At 35.9% G+C, this 20,062-nt stretch overlaps 1 protein-coding gene across 1 annotated transcript in view; it reads right to left on the bottom strand.

Annotated features, from left to right (window-relative positions):
• The window catches only part of LOC308631405 (voltage-dependent T-type calcium channel subunit alpha-1I-like), a gene marked incomplete at its 3' end in the record, with an annotated part of 180,846 nt that overhangs the window by 63,659 nt on the left and 97,125 nt on the right, over nt 1-20,062 (bottom strand). The window contains 2 exon segments of the mRNA XM_081262609.1: nt 3,856-3,929; nt 4,889-4,992. Coding sequence (XP_081118735.1) covers nt 3,856-3,929; nt 4,889-4,992 — 178 coding nt within the window.

The raw sequence follows: 20,062 nt of genomic DNA, 5'->3' as shown, positions 1-20,062 counted from the left end.
TTAGTCCTACTAACTTAACATTACCAAGAGTGTACCTTTACCACATATCCTAGACAGCATTTAGGTTTATTTCTATTCTTGACTGGCATTATAATTGGAGTGAGGTGAACTCTCAGTATAGTTTTGATTTGCATTTCCCAGTTTGCTAGGGATGTTGAACACTTTTTTCATATATTTTCTAGTCACTTGTGTTTCTTTTCTTTTTTTTGTCTTTGAAAAATGTTCATATAGTTCATTTACCAGTTTATTTATTAGGTTATTTGTTTTTTTGGTGTTAAGTTTTTGAGTCTTTTACATATTCTGGATATAAATAACCCATCAGAGGAGGAGATGCCCAAGATTTTCTCCAATTTTGTATATTCTCTGAACACTCTTGTTTCTTTTGTTGTGAAGAAGCTTTTTAATTAGATGCCATCCCACTTATTGATTCTTGGTTTTATTTCTTGAACTTTAGAAGTCTTGTTAAGGAAATCAGTTACTGCCCTAATATACTGGAGAATTGAATTTAAGTTTCTTTCTTTTTGGTTCTAGCAATTAGGGTGTTAACTCCTAGATCTTTGATCTACTTCGAGTTGATTTTTTATGTAAGGTGAAAGATAGCGATCTAGTTTCCTTCTTCTATGTGTGGATAGCCAGGTTTTTCCAGAACCATTTGTTAAAAAGTCTCTTTTCTCCACTTACATTTTTGGCATCTTTGTCAAGAATCAGATCACTGTATCTATGTGGATTTATCTCTGTGTCTTCTATTCCATTGGTTTTCATGCCAATACCATGTTGTCTTTGTTACTATAGCTCTATAGTATAATTTCACATCAGTTATTGTGAAGTTCCCAGCATCACTCTTACTGCTCAGAATTGCTTTGGCTATAGTGGTTCATTTAATTCTTCATATTATTTTTAGGACTGGTTTTTCTACTTCTGTGAAGAATAAATGGAATTTTGATAGGGATTATGGTAAATCTGTATATTGTTTTTGGTAATATAGCCATTTTGACAATATTAATTCTGCCAATCCAAGAACACGAGAGGTATTACCATCTTCTAAGTTCTCCGTCAATTTGTTTTCTTCAGTGATAATATTTACTGCACAGGTCTTTTCCCTCCTTAGTTAGATTTATTCCCAGTATTTTATTTTTTTGAGTCTATTGTGAATGGAATTGTTTTCCTGATTTTTTTTCTCAGCAGAATCATTATTGGAGTATAGAAAAGCTATTGATTTTTGTATGTTGGTCTTATATCCTGATACTTGCCTGAGTTTATTTATCAGAAGACAGATAAATCCACCTAGATACAGTCTTCTGGTGGTGTTTGTTGGGTCTTTTATAGTATCATGTCATTAACAAACAGAAATAACTTGATGACTGCTTTTCCTATTGGTGTTCCTTTAATTTCTTTCTTTCTCTTGCCTGATTTCTCTGCTAGTTCCAAGAACAATATTGAATAAGAATGGTGAGCATGGACATACTTGTTTTGTTCTTTATTGTAGATAAAATGCTTTGTTTTTCTCCATTCATTATGATGATAATTTTTGTTTTTATCATATATAGCCTTTATGAGATTGAGGGGACTTTACATTGCATTAAGCAAAATATCAGTAGCAATAATAGAATTTTAATCCATTATTCCACATATAAAAGGAAGGAATGTAACAATTAATGAACAAATAAAATTGATTACTGGAAATTTTATTATTAAGTTGATATATAATGAAAATTTGCCTAGGGCTTTTCTAGCATAATCTTATAGGAGAAGAGTCAGGTCATGAGCAATTATCTTGCACCTAAAACATGTTTTCTAATTAAGTTTTAACCTTCCAATCTCTAAAAAAAAGTATAGAATTTAGAAACATTGAATGTTATAGACCTCAGCCTAAATGTAAAATTGGCAAATGTATAAAATTAATCATTGAAATAATATTCCAAGTTTCCATATATTTGGAAGGAAATTATAATTTTTCTAAGGTCTCATATTTCATTAACAGAAAATCACTGTAGATTCAATTATTATTAAGGATCTGAGTGTGATGACCAAAAGTGGTAAAAGAATTACCTACCATAGTCAGTGGTGACCATCCTGTATAAATATCACTCCGATGGATGGCTTTACATTTATTAATGATGTTTTTAGAAATATTTTGTAGTGTATGTAAACGTTTTCAGATATTTAGCATAAGAACATCAATGTTGCCTATGTTTGTATTACTATAGTAATAATACTGTTTATTTTCTATATTTACAATATAGAATAGAAAATGTTTTCTAATTGTTTATGTGTTTATGTTTAGTATGAGTAGATTCTGATTTAATAACCACACCTCTGGTTAATTTGTGCCTCCACCAAAGGGAAAAGCATCTGGATGTTTTCATTCACCTCTGCTACATGTATTCCCATTCGGAACAAGGCATTTGTTATATCACTTAAAACTTCATTGTTAGAATAGTCCTAGTTCTAAAATAATCCTAAATACTCAACAGTAAAGTTTAGGTTTTCATTGGAGTTTCACAAAATGTGATTCAGCTACCTGGCCTTGAAGATATGGCTGGGGTTGTTTTTCTGATGCCTAAATGAACTACTGTGATGCCCTCTGCTTAAGCGCATCCTTGAGTCACTCCTGGATGCTTTGACGAACACACAATGCAACAATTCATTTCTGGCAGTGAACTGAATGGAATACATTAAGCACACATCCTGCATTCTGAACTGCTTTCTGTTTACTTTGAATTGTAATTCAAGGCATTGAGGTCAGGCTCTAAATTGCTGGACATTTTAGCCCCTAGTTTTCTGTTAAATTTTTAGTCCCCTTTGTTCTGTCATGGTGGAAAGTTCCCTGAGATAAGGTGACTCCATGTGTGCGATTTGGGTGTTAGAAAGAGAGCAGTGTGCATGTTTCTCCCTTTCTCAGAGAAACCATGAAAATATGCCTTCTCGTACATGAAGCAGGACTTGAGAGCATGCCAGTACTGTTGCCAGCTTCAGTGAAAAGGGAAAATATAGGAAAAGGAACTAGATATGGTTTTCTTCCAGTTTTAATATGTTTGCCAGTCTAGTGTGTAGAGAGGTAAAAATAAGCACCCAAATATATTCCTTCCATACTCCAAATTCCTTAAGAGTGTTAATCTCCTTCTTTCATAGTTAACCATTTAGTATTTACTTGTCTTCAAATAAACAGAGCTTGGGACTACAGAAAGCAGTGAGTAGTGAATTTAGTAAAGAACAATGGTACTTTGTAAAAGAAGAGAGATTAATACTGTTCTTGCTGGAATATGTATGTGATATACACAGAAAAATTCACAAGTGGATCATGAGGGAGACACAGGTGACATAGAATATGAAAATTTCTTTAATTAAATATCATACTGATGAAAACAACCCCAAATGCAGAATCCTGAATTACTCCAAACAGAAAGCTAAAAAATATAAAAAAAACATCTTGCTAAATAAAAGTAATTTAATTTTAGTTCAATTCAAAATTACTCTGGGCAGCATTAGATAAATTATAAATCAACATTATAATATTATGTTATTAAAAAGATATTTCTTATGAAAAAATCAAACCTGAATATAATCAAGAATCTAGGTTGAATGGCTAAGTTTTCAAGCTACACAATGCTCAGAAAACTAATTAATTGAGACTGGAATTGCAGTGAAAATGTAAGATAAAAAATTCAGAATATAGGACATTTTCAAAACAAAAATTTCTACTTTCATACTAAGAAATGAAAGGGAAAATATAGGTAGGTTAAATGAAACTAATCTCTATATGTGGCATAAAACAAATATTTTAAAATTATGTAAGTCCATCATTTCTAAATACAAAGACCTGGTCAGATCTTTAATCTTCTGTCTCTCCCTCACCTCCCACCCCCAATTATATGGCAGATTTTCACAGAATTAGATTTTCTAAAAATAAAAATCATCTTATGCACCAACTAAGAAAAGGGGGTGGGGTGATAAGGTTGAGAGAGCATTAGTTATCTTTGTCTTAAAAACACTAATTTCTTATATATGGGAGGCTGCTGCAGCCAGCAGATCTAGAATGATGATGCTGCAAAGCTTCTGGCCTCGAAGTGCTTTTCAGCCTCACCATATTACCAGATGAGCAAATTATCCTAAGAAACAACATAATTTATGTTTCCAGGTTCCTGTTTCTTGTTAGATATTCGCTGGCATTTTTCCTCTCATCTTACCATAGCCTACATCTTGAACTTTAATTTTGGAACAGGTACAGCAAAACATTTGATGTTTAGTACTAGTTAATAAAATAGGAAAATTGGATGCTACAAATTCTGAACAGTAGCTGGTCACAAAGCTTTCCAAAGTTAACAAAGAAGAGATCCACACTTTTGTTTATCCTAGAAGTTCCTTCAGCTTAGTATTTCAATTTTCATGTTTATGAGATAAATGAGCTAGTTTGAAGTAGCATACATAAAAACATAAACTCTTTGGTTCTAAATTTAAAAAATGAATTATAAGAGAAATCATTTAACATGCAATTCTGTTCTAACTACTTCAAGTGCACTTACACCTATTGGTTCTAAAATTTTTACTTGTACATATAGACCTAGGAACACGGCTTATATAAAATGTAATAGGAGTTTGGGAAATATTTCACCCTAAAATATAATAGGACCTGTGAATATAGTTTTCTAAAACCTGTCAATTTATATTATAATCTAGTTAATTTAATTCTATATTGTTTATTTCAAAAATACATATGCTCACACAAAGAGCCAGAACACAGGTACATACACACATACTACTAAGGACATGATGTTGTAGTATTAGTGCAGATTTTTCTTAAGTGATATTCACCCGTAATCCAAAAAAAAAAAAAAATCACATGATGGTCAACATTTTAAAATAAAGAACCAAAATGAGGGTAAGATACCTCCAGCATCATAGGCCCCAATGCATCCTTGTCGATGACGCCTTGCCCTGTAGATGACACATCTGATTTCTGCACTTCGTCTATGTTGGCAGCTGCTGCTTTCTCTGCAACAAACATAAGTATGAATTAAATGGTGGTGCTATTTCAAGGGCAGAGTGACACAGAAATATTTTTATTATAGTGATTTAAAAAAACTCAAATGGGATCAGATATACCTATAAAAGAGAGCACATCCACACTGCCCCTGGACAAGAGAAGCATCTTGAAGTAGAAACTTAAGTAGACGTTACTTAAAAAGTTAAGTAGACGTTAACTTTTCACCTCCAGAACCTGTGGCTCTTTCAGACTGCTAAGAAAATGAGTTTAGAGGTTTCGTGCCAGTCCCTGACAGACACTTTTTCTAGATTATGAAACTGCTATATTCTATGGCACAACTGGTTTCTACTCAAGAGATTCCCCAAACTAGGATAAAGGAGGGTCTGTTATTCAAAATTCAATGGCATAATCTGAGATATATTTGCACACATTTGAAGAAGAAATAACAAAGACCTGCTATGGCTGCCCCCACTTGACTCCACAAGGCCTTCCTTGAGTCTTACTGTTCTACTTTTGCCACATTCACCTTTAAAGTGACTGGGAAGATCTAGTCCCTACCTTATCCAAGGGATTTCATGATTTAAAGCAGAGGGAAGAGGAACCCTGTCCAGCTTTCAGGGAATGTCAACAGCCGCCCTTTGATCTAACAGAGGTGCCTGGCCCATGCTCCTGGACTGAAACTCTAAGGAAGCTTTCAGACCTACATGGCCAGGAGCCATTCTACTATGGATAACACTATTTTATAAAAAAGCTCACAGGAGAGAGATGCATATTTATCAAGATATGTGTAAACTAGTTATTTCTAGAGCACCAAAAGAGTTTAAAGTGCAATAGATATATATCAACAACTTGCTAGAAAAACAATGCACCAATCATTTGTACCTGAATAAATTATATCCTTATTTACACTGCATGTTATCATTGTAATGAAAATGCAAAAAAAAAAAAAAAAAAAAACACAAAAAAACTTGTAACTCAATTTAGCACTCATAATCAATCTGCTTTCCTGAGCTTGGTAATGGGCGATGGGGGATTTTATACAATATTTTTAAAATCTGTAAAGTTTAGTTTGTGGAATCTAGAAATAATTAGGAATCATTCAGATTCTCCAAATCTTGTTGCTCCCAAGCTTCCATGACGTATATTTATCAGTGAAAAGGGAAGATGACTTGTGTAATTCAAGTGCAAACTCAGCCACTTAGTAGAAGTACAACTCACAGCAAAACACTTTTAAGGCTTTGGTTTCCCTGTCTCCTTTTGGATGTCAAATTGGATCAAGAACAAAGGGAATGATAGATAAAATACACTTTAAAAACTACAAAAACTTCATACATTTGGTCACAGAACTGTTTTGTATTGTGAGAGCTTAGTAGGAGAAACTGAGCTGTTTGCCTCTGTATATCCTCATAATTGTCTTTCCTGAAAAACTAAGAAAATTTAAAACAAAAAACTATGAAGCTGTTTATAAATCTATTAGGCTACAGTATTTGTATTTACTGCTTCTTTACTGAACTCCATGTGTAATTTCTTTGTAGAACTATCATAAGCAGATTGTACCAAATTTTTCAACTACTCTGCTACCTTCCATATTTACTTCCTTAGATCTAAAAAAATTGTGACTGTCTATAAATAGATATGACTTGTCCAGTAGCATTCATAGCTCAATACCATGCAGACGTGTCAATCCTTAACTTTCTTTTGGCCATTCCCTGGTCCTTCACTACTAGGTCCTGGCCCTCTGTGGGTGTGGACTCGCCCCGATTCCTGAGCCAGTCCTTCCAGAGAAGGAGATATCAAGGTTCTCCAGTGAGAGGACACAGGACTGGCTCAGCTGATTATAGCATGTCTCCTCTTCCCTCCATTTTTTCATAGCCCGAAGATCCAGAATAATAAATGTACAATGGGACATATCTTCTGTCTTTTGGCCAGTTCACCTCTGAGCCAGAAATTTTTCCTCAGGTTCTGCTCACTTTCACATCTGCCAATACAGAGTCAGGACTTAAGCCATCACCTCCCTCACCTAATTCTGGTGGACATTTTTGCTGACAGGCTGGCCTGGACTTTTCTCATATATCACACTGATATTCATGGAGTCCCCCTGGAGGTGAACAGGGCTTGTACCTCTTAAATGGCCTGCATTATGAAGGTCCTTGCATGCCTCAGATTAAAGGCTGCATGAACTTCATCAGTACCAAATCTCAAAATTCATGGTACTGATATTATGAACATATGTGGTCCTGCACATTTTCTTTTTTTTTTTTTGTCTTTAGTACGGTGGCAGTCAGTGTGGAGGAGCAAGTCTGTAGCCTTTGCTTTGCATTCTCACCATCTACAGATGTACCATTTTCCTACCAGAAACATCCTTCAGCAGCAGCAGTGATTCTTAAATTGGAATGCTGTATGTGAAAAGACCCCTCCCCAGGGTATCTGCCAGAATTTGCAGTGGGAGCATACACACAGATCAAAGGTTTTCCTTGCATGAGAATCTGATACATTCCTAAGGGGTATCCCCATTCTCCTACCTTCTGCAGTTCTAAAACAACACACTATAAGCCAAATTTCATTAAGTGGGGGGACTATCTGAATCCTCTCAACGGCTAATACTGTCCTTATTTTAGAGTAGGTTCTAACTAAACATTTGGCATGCGACTGACAGACTCTTCACCATCACTAATCCCAGAAATAAGTGAAGTTGAAGGTGGGTGGAAAGAGGAACCATTTTCCCACTATTTGCTTTGCTGGCCCTTCAGAGTACAGGGAGAAGACTGGAACAGGGAAGAGGTGAGCAGAGTCAAGGAACCTGAAGGCTAAGGATTCTTGGGGGAGAACTGGTCTTAAATAACAAATCATTTTGTTTTGACATATTAAGTTTCAAGTTATCTCATCTCTAAGGGCGCCAACTTCCATTCTTCCACTATTACAACTTGTCATTTCATTCCTTTCAAAAAATGAATTTGGACTAGGAGTAAAGCTTGGGGTAGAATGCAAGGCACTAGCTAGGTTCAATCCCCAGTTCTGCCAACAACAAAGAAAAAAAGGAAGGAGGCTAAAGAATGGCCTTAAATTAGGTAATTGCTGGGGGAGAGTGAGAGATAAAGCATCAGCTGCTTATCAAAAGGCAACACTACTGCCATTGGCCCCTAGAAAACCTCAGGGTTGTCCTATGATATTCTGATATCACAATAGTTGTGATTTATTGCTTTCTATAGTGTCTATACTAATGCTACCTTTTAGGATAAAATAGTGTTTGTGATAATCCCCTATTATTGAATCTTTAGAAGATAAATCACTAGACTTGGTGAAGTATTTATATTTTAAGGATCTGATTATGATTCTTAGGACCTAAATTCATCTATTAATATTTTATGTGGAATTTGTAAAACTTAACAGTAAAATAATTCCATCAGACAGATTCCTAAACAATGATAAGTCCTTATGTCTAAGCATTCTAAATATTCTAGCAACATGCTCAAGCAAATAATTTCATACTTTTATCAGAAGATATATTGAATCAGGACCAATTTGCATTGTATTTCATTATTAGGAATATACAGATCAGGTATAATTTGGGATAAGGACCTAAAAGTTAAATTAGGAGATGATCTATATCTGATAAAACATGTGTTTAGGGGTACTACTGGAAAATCTGGATAAAAATAATTCCCTGAAAATTATTTATAATAAATTACAAATATGCTTTTTCTCTTTTTCAAAGAATGTATCTTTAAATCTTTAAAAGAAAAACAACAACAACAACAAACAGCATATAAAACATTTAACAGAATGAGCAACCTATCTGAGTAAATGAGGAGGTCCAAGAGTGCTTTGGGTGGGTGCTGAGTACGCAGCCCGTAGAAGTGGAGTATACAGCCCTTGCTGGCTGAAAGCTCACACACTTCAGTCAGGAAGCCAAAACAATTATGAGCAAACCAGATGACAACAGTAATGGGCTAAGCTGCAACAAACAATTTTAATTTCACAAAGCACAGAAAAATGGCTGGACATAGCTGAAAATATTTCATGTGCGTTAAAACTGAGCTGGAGTCCACGGGATATGCAAATAGATGGCAACAAGGAAATGGGTGGAAACGGATGTGTGCCACTGGGTCACTAGGAGATCTCAGCCTAGCCCTGGAAATCAATATTTAGGAATACTGACAAAAATTTCATCTAATCTGGAGCTCTAGTAACCTGACTAAAAATGAAACTATAGGGCTGAGGCTGTAGCTCAGTGTCAGAGCACTTGCCTAGCATGCGTGAGGCACTGGGTTGGATCCTTAGCACCACATATAAATAAACAAATCAAAGCATTCTGTCCATCTACAATTACACACACACACACAAAAGAAACTACAAATATTTTCACAAGATCAATTTGAAATTATATTAGTGGAACATGGAACATGTGACTTGAAAGCAAACTCCAACTGAGTCTATAGATTAATTGCAAGAGGATTCTTAAAAAATATTGCAATTTTTACATATATGAAATTTATGTACATTAAAAGAATGAGGAATTTTCATTACTATGTGAACAAAATAAATATGAGTCAAGGGGTAAGAACTTGGGGCATTTTACTCCTGTTCTCAGAAGAATGTTCAGAATATGAATGTTTTCTAACCAATTTGTTATCTATTTTTCAATTCTGTACTGAATTTGTGCTTTGATCATTTCTCAATATTAAACATAAATCAATAGTACGAAGAGAGAAAACACCCAGAAATATGGCTTTACCAAATTAACTGGAATCTAAATTAAACTGGCACTGAATTGATGCTATTTGGGTACTTTTCATGAAATAATTGCCACTTCTCTTCAATGTTCGGTTAAACCCTGAAATTAAATAGGAGGAAGGGGAAGGTTAGGAGAAGGAAGAAGAGAAGGACTCCTTTGAGAATACACTATTATGTTAACGGGACATATACTGGTATCTTGACAGAGCATTTCAGTAACGAGTATGCTATTTTTATGTTCCAGATAAAAATATGCTTAAATCCTTAGATATATTTATACTTCTGTAAGTACAGCATTACTATACTGAAACACAGTATTTAATATTTTAAAATTAGGCAGTTTTCTCAGTGGTCACAAACTAAATATAGTTTTCTATATTTTGCATCCATTAACCATAAAAATATATTCTGTTACAAAAATATCCTTCAGTAAACTCAACAGTAGAAAGCTAGTCCCAGAGTTTCATATGATCACAACCTTATGAAATTCTCATTATTACAGATGGAACTCTTGAATTGGAGAAAGAGATGCTAAAATTCAATTTTTCAGAGCCTAAGAAAAGATTTCTCCTCTATGTTTTGACTTCATCATGTCTTCCATTATTCTTTTTAGATAAAGAATATGACCTAAGAAAATAATAATGAAAATGATTCTATCCTTTTCTTCATTCCTATTAATTTCTAAAAATCAGAACACAGCTCTTTTTTTTTTTTTTTTTTTTTTTTTGAGAGCAGCACACTTTACAAATGCAAAACCCCGAGTGGAGAGACTGTCCAAGGATGCCTGTCTAATCTTTCTCTAACTAGCCTTTCCTCCTGAGTGGCTGCTTCGAGAGCAATCACTCCTGGTCCCCTTCTCCATTTGCCTGCACTCCAGAAATCCAATACCAATTAATTAAAAATTTCCAGTTTCAAAGCAAAGAACAAAACCCCATCTCTTTAGGGACTGTGTTAAGATGAATCATACCACAAACTGGGGGAAAATCATTAATATAATATTCCATATTTTTATAAGTAATTATTATTCATGTTTTCTCTCAGAAAAAAAGGAGAGGTAAATAGGGAAGCATTTGATCTCTATAAATATAAGTGATTTAAAAATACAAGGAAATACTCTTGAAGAAGCTTGATTAAAATGCTTTTTATCACTGGCATACATACGTATAAATTTCAAAGTAAAATTCCAGTTTTTTGGTGAGAACAGCAATAAATCAAAAATTGATCCTAATGAAAAATTACTTTATCTGTAAAAAAGTACATTAGATATTTGTAAATCATAAAGTAGTGTTTTGTTTTTTTAAAGACCTTTATATATTCTTCTAAACTGACTTTCATTTATCACAGAGTTTATTAGGCAACTGCACTGAAAACACAATCTCAGAGTCTTTCCTCAAAACACTAGGAAAACGGAGTCCCATCCCTTCACAGGGGTGGCAGTCATGGCTCAAGGGACAGCCACATGATTTTTCTAACTCTAGCAGAGCAGTGCCAACCACCACCGATTACTCGGAAACCTACATGTGGTTTCATGCCTGCCCATTACAGGGGAAGGGTGATACTGCCATTATGGCAGAAGCTAATATTCTTTCTTTCTTTCCTTCCTCTTTTTGGATCATCTGAAAAGGCTGCAGGAAAGTTGTGGACATTGGCCTATCTTTTTAAAAAAGTCAGAATTCAAACAAATAGCACTCACTCTGTAAAAATGCATCAACTGAAAGAGAATCCACAAGCGATTTACACATACATTAAAACCTCTTTGCACTGCCCATGTTTAGATATCTCTGACATGAAAGCCAATTAAAAGTTTAAGTTATTTTTATGTTTGGTCAAGCATGAAGATAGTTGCTTTTGCTGAGGCTGTGTCACTTAAAACATTAGAATCTCTGACTAAAATGAACCTGATACTTTGTCAAGGTTTTATAATTAATTCCACTGCTTCAAAATTGGGTAAAATCACTCACCCAGAAATCTATCAATTTTTCAGTGGACTGATGTCAAACACAAGTCTAATCATCTCCACAACAAATTTTAAGACTCTACTGGGAATACATCAACAATTGCCATCTTTTTTTGCATTTAGAAACTGGATGGCTTCAGGTGAAATGACTGTCAAACCCCAGCAGCAGTGAGACCCATGCAGAGCAAAGAAGTCACTGAAACAATGACAGGCGGTTTCTGGCCAAGCACTATAGATTAAATATTACAGGAAAAGTTATGTAGCATCTCAAAGGTTCTAGAAGGTAAAATGAGAGAATTATGCATCTGCACCCAACTAAAATTAGAAAAGCTGCCATATGGCTCTGTGAAGCCAGCAGCACATTCTTATTCATTAGGAAGCATTCTGCTAACATAAAAACACAAGGCCCTTCCTGTGCTCTCCAAATGTGTTTATCTTTTCAACATTAATGCACTATATATCATCGAGCTGCTGAAATCTCCTGCCGTGCATATTAAAAATGCGCAGCTGCACTTTCTTTAGTAGTGGGAGGAACCTAAGCCCCAAGTTGCCTCCCTCTCTTTCTGACATTGAGTTCCTTGTTAACAACCATGATTTCCCTTCAGCAACAAGAAACAGCAAAATCAACCAATCTCAAGGCCATCTCCCAGCAGAACAATCTCAAGCTCTGCTTCAGAGAAAGCAACGGATGTAGTTTCATTTTCACCAATGGCAAGACATGACTACTTAAAGAGAAGCAACACTCATGTCACAAGTTTGAAATATGTAGGTCTGCATTTAAAATTAACTTACTACCTTATCAAGAGAGGATGGCCACTAGGAAAGACTCTGGGTGTAAACGGCTGGAAAATGCCTTTGTTCTTTGTAGCGCTAATTCATTCTGCTGTCACCCACGTTTATTTTGTTTAACACTCCACATTTTACCTATCAGTACTGAATTTATTGATAGGTAAAATGAACAGTGGATAATCTTTCATTGTAAACCATGTGAGTATAGAACAATTTGTCCAAAGTCTCCCTTTTAGATAATTTAAGTTTTTACACTTCACAGTTAAAGTCCTGTAGAGACTCAAAGACAGGCCACAAAAAAGAAAACAAGAAATATTTAAAAAGCAGGCATACAGTAAACCACTCAGATAGGAAGAGAACCTTTGGAAACACTGCTTCAGAAGTACTATAAGTTATCTGGGTATGGTGGCACACGCCTGTAATCCCAGCAGCACAGGAGGCTGAGGCAGGAGGATCATGGTTGAAAGCCAACCTCAGTAACTTAGTGAGGTTCTATGCAACTCAGCAAGACCCTGTCTCTAAATCAAGTATTTAAAAGGGGCTGGGGATGTGACTCAGTGGTTAAGCACCCTTGGATTCAATCCCTGGCACCCAAAACAAACAAACCCCCAAAACACAAAAACAGAAGTGCTGTAAGTTAATGAACTGAAAGGCAACAAGTGCATATCATTTAAGTTTGTTTCGGCTGCACTCACTCATTTGATGTGACCATGGTACATTTCTGTATCTTCTACCTCCATGGACTACCGAGAGGTGAGGTCCAAATACGATGAGAACTACTTATTTAGCATAAATTCTAACTCCTTGGGCTTAGATAAGGTTTTAGAAGCTATCTAGATTAGGAAATGAAGGAATCATATTTTTTTTTAAGACTGAACAATGAGAATAAAACTAGATAGAAGGAAAAAATAAAAACAAAAACCAGCGGGTGTAAAGAAATTAAAAATGAGATTAAGTTATGACTCCACGCTAATTCAGAAGATTTGGGGCAGCCTCACAAAAGACAAAATTATATAAATGTTTCATTTCTTTCAAATATACATGGTAAATAAAAAGCAAGGTCAACAAAATTACACTGGAAGAGAACTAACGAACGTCTCTGATAAACAGATTAAATATGAGAGTTATATATAAAAAAGTTGTTTTTAAAATCCTCAAAGAGACTTTGGTTTGAGAAGTATGAATATTTCATCTCCCAAATCCTGTTTATTGGCATAACCAGCCTCATGTCCCAATATTCGTACAGTACGCCTGGCAATATTAATGCCTGGCTGCCCTCTGTCCCTCTCTTTGAAGACTGGTTCTGCTCCAGAAGGTTCATTTCAATTAAGGAATACCCCTTACTCTGTTTTCCTGATGCCCTCTGCCTATCCCCATTCTAACACTCTACTTAATCAGGGTTCCCTTTCACTGCAATGTTGGCTCCTAGGCTATGTGCCTGGCACACAGTAGGTGCTAATTTTTTTTTTTATAGTCAGAGTTGAAATACATTCAACGTAGCCAAGATCCAAAGATCACCAATGTCTTTAGAGAAGTTAACTGTTTGAAGAGCTTTACTGCACAGGTAACAAAGGGGAGTAGAGACTTAAAGCTTTTTGGAATCAAATATTAGGTAAAGATAGGATGAGGAAAATGGTCAGGATACATGGGATAAGGGCATCAGGATCATTCCCATGGTGGTTAGGCCACTGGGAAGAGCCTTTAGGAAAGTCATTTAATGTTCTTTCTATACCTGAGAGATGAAGGAAAAGGGGAAAAAACCACACACACTTAAAAACAAACCAATTTATTAATCCAGATTCTCATTTAGGAAGTTATAACCTGCTTCAGATGAAAAAGTAGTTTGGGCATCAAGGGAGTTTTTATCAGACCGGGGATTTTCCCAGTTACTCACAGCTCTTTAGAAAATAAATAAACCTACTGGGGGGGGAGTTCTATAAATTGTCACATTTGCCTGGGGATCTTGTACAAAGAAGAGCTTCATCAGGTTTCGTGTCCCTCCCACACAGTGTGCTGGGAGAAGCCTTGGCCTCTAAGGATAAGGTTACCCCTGAGACAGGAGAGCCATCTAGAAAGTGTGATTAGCTAGAGGAAGGGCTGAAATCCCTTGGAGATGCTGGCAAATTCAACTTTGGATACCCAATTATGGAAATAAGCTGAATGCCATAAAGATATTGAATAACAGTGCAGGGAAGAAGGGCAGAGGGAGGGGGGAAGGATGGGCTGGTGACTATACTTGTATGATCCTTTCTCTCCAACCCTGCCACCAACCTTCACTTTCATCACAGGGCTTCACTCTCAGGCCTCAGCTTCACTGTTCATGGTTAATGTGGCTATGGAAGGAGGGGGGGCATGGGGCGTCCCAGGCATCAAAATCATCCTAGTACCTGACCTTCATCTCTCCCCTGGGGTCATCCTTCTATGCCCAGGAGTCTCTGTGCTCCCCCGTCTTTTTCACTGATGTGCACCTTGCTCTCTGATTCATTTTTATGTTCTACTTCTCAGACCTGCTTATTCTCTACACATGTTTTTCTCCCATCTGGGTTATGTCTTCCTTTCTGTTTCTCTACAGACATAGGACCTGATGCTATTCTAAGGGGATCACTACAAGGAGTTGTGTATCCCTCTCCCTGCCCCACTGTGCTTCTAACAATACCACAGGGAGGTTAAAACTCTCGGCTTCATTTTGCTTACTACCATCTATTCCCAGTCCTCTCATTCAGGCCTCTGCTTGAGCAATCATTGGAGGATCTTTTTTTAAAAAGCAGGTGTTCCCAATTTAAAGTACCTAATGCAAAAATCTGACAATAGAATACAGAAACATCCAATTTAGAGACCTAAAACAAATTATGCTAAATCATATCTGAGTAGAGAAAGCCAAGCATTGATACAATAAGACCTCTATATAAGTATGTGTAATATAGTGGTTCTGGCCAGCCAAGGAAGGTGGGGGAACACTGGGGCTCAGAAGTGGGCACACTCTTTAGGGATCAAGCAACCAGAATTCACCTGAACAAAGGCAGTGACTAGAAGGTGAGTGAAGAGCATCTACCAAGACAAAAGCTCTCTGCAGACAGGACTAGAGAAGACCAGGGTCCAGGGTATCTACTCTCTGGGTGATGAGGCGCATGGTGGGTAGGGGGCCCATTTCTCAAAAAATTTTACAATCCCACACCACCCAAGTCTCTTATAGTCAACAATGTCTAGTACCTAAGAATTTGGTTCGGTCTAGATCAAATCTGCAAGTTTACAACCAAGGCAAAACTAGATAATTTTTAGGCAAATATTTAGGGAGGAAAAGAAGTGGTCATACAAATTAGATCTTGTCTCAAATATCTGAGATCCTTTTCCAGGAAAGAGCTGACACCATCAGGTAGCATCTTAGATGTCCTACACCAAATTTGAGTAAACCTGTTGCAATAAAGGACCTGCTTTGTTTTGAAGGCCAAATATATGCCATGAAAGAGTTTTCAAAAACAAAATTTGCTTACACAACCGAGAGACATCTGATTTGTATTTATAGATTTTTCAATACACATACCCAAACTTAGTCCAATTGTACAAAAGGATTGTTGAATTTAGAGTAGGAGATTAGGTCAAATGGCGAGAAAAAAAGAAAGACTGGGAAGTATTACAAAAATAATCCCCAGATAGATCTTCCCAATTTGCTAAAATATGATGTTTCTTTATGGTTACCAGTGTACCCTAAATTCAGTGGACATTCTAGAAAAAGAGTTTCTGTCAAATCTCCATTCAATAGTTACTTCATTTCAAAATGACAATAGGAGTAGATTTAAATAAATCTTTATAGTCACCTTTTAAATTCCTCCAATGTAAATAGTAATGGCTGTAAATCATCAACTAAACTTCCACAACTATTTGAAGCAGTATGCAATTAAAAATAAAGCAAGGGTCAGCTTTACTCAGAACTGACATGCCTCGACCAGGCAGCAGGAAAGGCGGTGAGGGCCTTGGAAACTGCTGGCACCTGCATGTTTCAAAACCCAGCAAGAATGAAGAGGAGAGATGGACATGATGTGCACACAGAAATCAAAGTGAAATTAACAAAAGCCAAGATTTTCCAAGTTTCCTGAACATGGTAACCTATCTTTTCCGTGATCATATCCTCTTCTTTCCTTATACATGTAGTTCTCCAGCAAGTTTTGCAAATAAAGGGGAAAAATATTGTGATACTCTCAGTAACTTAGTAATTCCTGGGAATTTTATATTGGTTATGTGTTCTCAAATACAAGGACTATACAAGTAATCAAATACATTTGCAAGAAATCAGAATTATCTTATTTAAAGCCTGAAAATTTGTTCTATAATAATATTTATAGTCATGAGAGATAGACTACAAATAATGAACACTCTGGCTATCCAATGGATAAAACAAAAAGAAAAATTCTCAGAAGGTGAATTATGACTATCCATATAGATCATGGAACATACCACAGCTCAGTAGCTAATAATATATACAAAACCCCCTATTTCATAGTAATTAAGTTATCCCTTATCAAATTAACTGGTTTACATAAGCTTAAAATTAGTATTGTTTTTACATATACTAGCCATAAGAGATGTTTACAACACTCTGTAAGCATTCAAATACTAAAATAAAATCATCACAAAATGTGTTTTTCTAACTTACAATCTTAGTCATCTATTTAAGTTTCCAAATGCTAGGTGCTTTAGTATAATACTATCATCAAGACTTCAGAAAAGCTCTATCCAACGGCATTCTGAAACAAGTTTAGCTTTAATGCAGATGGACATTTGGAGTCTAAGAAACCTGTTTTTGGAAATCCTGCCTGCCAGGTGATGATGGCTTACAGGTAAGGCAGATAAAGTGGCTACAGATGACTGATAGGACAGCTGGACAGGCCCAGTTTTCAGAAGACTACAAGAGCAGTAGGCAGCCTTTCTTTACTCTTACTAGATGGGGATGCTCTCCTGGTATTTCTTGTAATTCACCTGCCCCTCAAAGGGGCTAAATGCTCTCTTAGATTTGCTCTTTCAAAATGTACTGTTTGTTGTGGTTTACTGCATCAGTGCACAGTGGGTTTCCCAGAGACTAGAATGGTGGCAGTTGCCAAGGAAAATATTTGGCTGCATATAGGGTTTCCTGAGAGCAAGTTAGTACATGACCTCAATCTTTCCCAAGCTTATCATAATGCCGTAAGGCTGTGCTGATTCAGCAAAGCAATCCATAATCGCTTGCAAAATGCCCCTGCCTCACAGGGATGTTATGAGGCTTAATAAAATAATGCATGTGGAACACTTTGAGCTCTATAGAAGACAGGCGCTGAGTAATAACACTGTTCTGCATTCATAATTACAAGCAGTCTTACAAAGACAAGAATCTAAAGTGACCGGCTCACAAATTACAAATAAACTACAAATAAAGTACTTCAGATAACAATACAAATAACTGTATGATAGAGAAAAATCTGAAATTCTTCAGGTTTAAAAATGGAGAGGACAGACTTCATAAGGCTAAGTCAAAATGAAAAGAAATAGACAAATTTCCACAACAGAAAAGAATATTATATGCCTTTGTGATAAAACAAATTGAATCAGAACCTTGTAAGAAAATATAGTTCATTACAATTATTTTTGAAACATTGCTATTAATGCATTAAATTTAGTAACATTTCTATGGTTTTCCTACCAATAAATTTAAAATTTAAGCCAAAGTCAGTCAAACAATAATGGATTTCTTTGCTTTAGTTATCAAGGATAACACAGAAAACATAAATTTAAACTAACACTGAGATAAAACATGTATATTTTTTCAAATATAATTTTTTTAAAAAAACATTATAATAATGCTGCTTTTTGGCCAACAGTATTTGTCTCATGGATGGAAATGCCCTGACCCTTCTCCCTCCAGACAAGCCCAGCCAGGGGAACATGATGCATTAGAGTGCACTTCAACTGGAGTGTGTCCAATTGAGCAGGCCAGGCTGAGGTAACAACACTGGCTTCTCAGGTGCTACCATCTTTACTGACTCGTGTCTTCTGGCTCAGCAGATGTCATTTCTGTTGGAGAATCTCAAAATTCCAGAAGGTCCACCCAAATCATTTACCATCTACACAGATATCCCTAAAATGTACCATCTGACTTGAATTGGATCTTCTTGTGAGATGGGTCAGTGGAGAAAACAACTAAGACTCCCTTAAGGGCTCACCAGACCAAACACACAGATGGGGCAATGGGGCAAGGAATTTTACTTTCTAATTTCTAACTGCATCAGAGATCTTGATCTCCTCAAAATAAGATTTTACAGGATACTGCAAAGTACCTAAGAAGTTCCTCAGAGGAATATGGAAGAGAAGCAACATAGGGAAATAGCCACCTCCTTATAAGAATTTTCATTCAGAATTTTCTTTTCAAAATAGTAGTTTTTTTTTTTTAAAGAAATCATGATATTGGGTAGTTGGAAACAAAGACAAAAAGGACAAGCTTTGCCCTCTTTAGGGTTTAACGCAGGTACACTGTTTAAGGTCAAGCCAAGAGCTAAGATGGGGTTAGTGGAATGTCTTTTTGAAGTGTGAGAGACTTACTTAAGAATTGAAAATCTGAAATTTATTGTCATTAGTTTTAGCACGAATTTAAGTATTTTATTTATTTAGCTGAAACACCCAGCTTGTGTAGAGGGTTAAGTTTAGGAAACAGCGTTGATCTGGTTGCTGAATGAATAGAGACTCTATCTAAGAGTTTCACTAAGAATGCTTTCATCAGAGAATGAACATGGCAAGGGCTGATTACTTAACTCAAAATAAACTTCCATCAACACACCAGGAACAATGCATACACCTCAGGATGCTAACGGGGCCTAATTAGTTCTCTGAAGTGTAGCAACTCAAAAGAATTTTGGAAAATAAAAATGTGAAAGCTAATGATCTTTTATATTGCCCTCTCAGGATAAACCAAGTTGCAAGGAAATTAGACTTACAAGTCTCAAAAACTTAGGCTAAGAACAACCTCTACAGAAATAAAAATAATTTGCTAATTTTTCAAAGTTAAACCCAGTTAAGTGGCGGACTTAAAAGAGAAAAACATGCCATCATTGAACTACAAAGGTGTCTACACTAGTTTAGTTACAGGATCCATCCTTTCTAAGAAAATATTGAGTCACTAACTCAGGAACGGAACATTTAAAAACCCATTGGTGACAGATCTTTTCTCTTATTTATCCTAATATGGAAATTGGGAATTTAATTTAAGATCTTGACCTCCTCAAAATAAGATTTTTACGGGATACGTGCAAAGTACCTAAGAAGTTCCTCAGAGGAATATGGAAGAGAAGCAACATAGGGAAATAGCCACCTCCTTATAAGAAGGAAAGTCAAAAGACAGTTGGGAGAAGATGAACAATCAAAGTGACAATGTTATGAAAGAGAAAAATGGGTTAGGAAATCTAAATGTTAGAATTATTTTTGGGAAAGATACTTTGATATGAGAACTAAAAGAGGTAAGTCTACTGAGTTTGCCTCTAAAAGAGAAACTAGTAGATAAATGACTGTGGCACAAGAATATCTGATATCATGGGTCTTTACGAATGCTGACATTGAACTCATTCTACTTTCAAGTT

The sequence above is a fragment of the Spermophilus citellus genome (assembly GCF_964194105.1).
Source record: "Spermophilus citellus genome assembly, chromosome: 12".
In the NCBI taxonomy this organism is placed as follows: Eukaryota; Metazoa; Chordata; class Mammalia; order Rodentia; family Sciuridae; genus Spermophilus; species Spermophilus citellus.
This window is presented reverse-complemented; position numbering and strand designations above follow the sequence as displayed.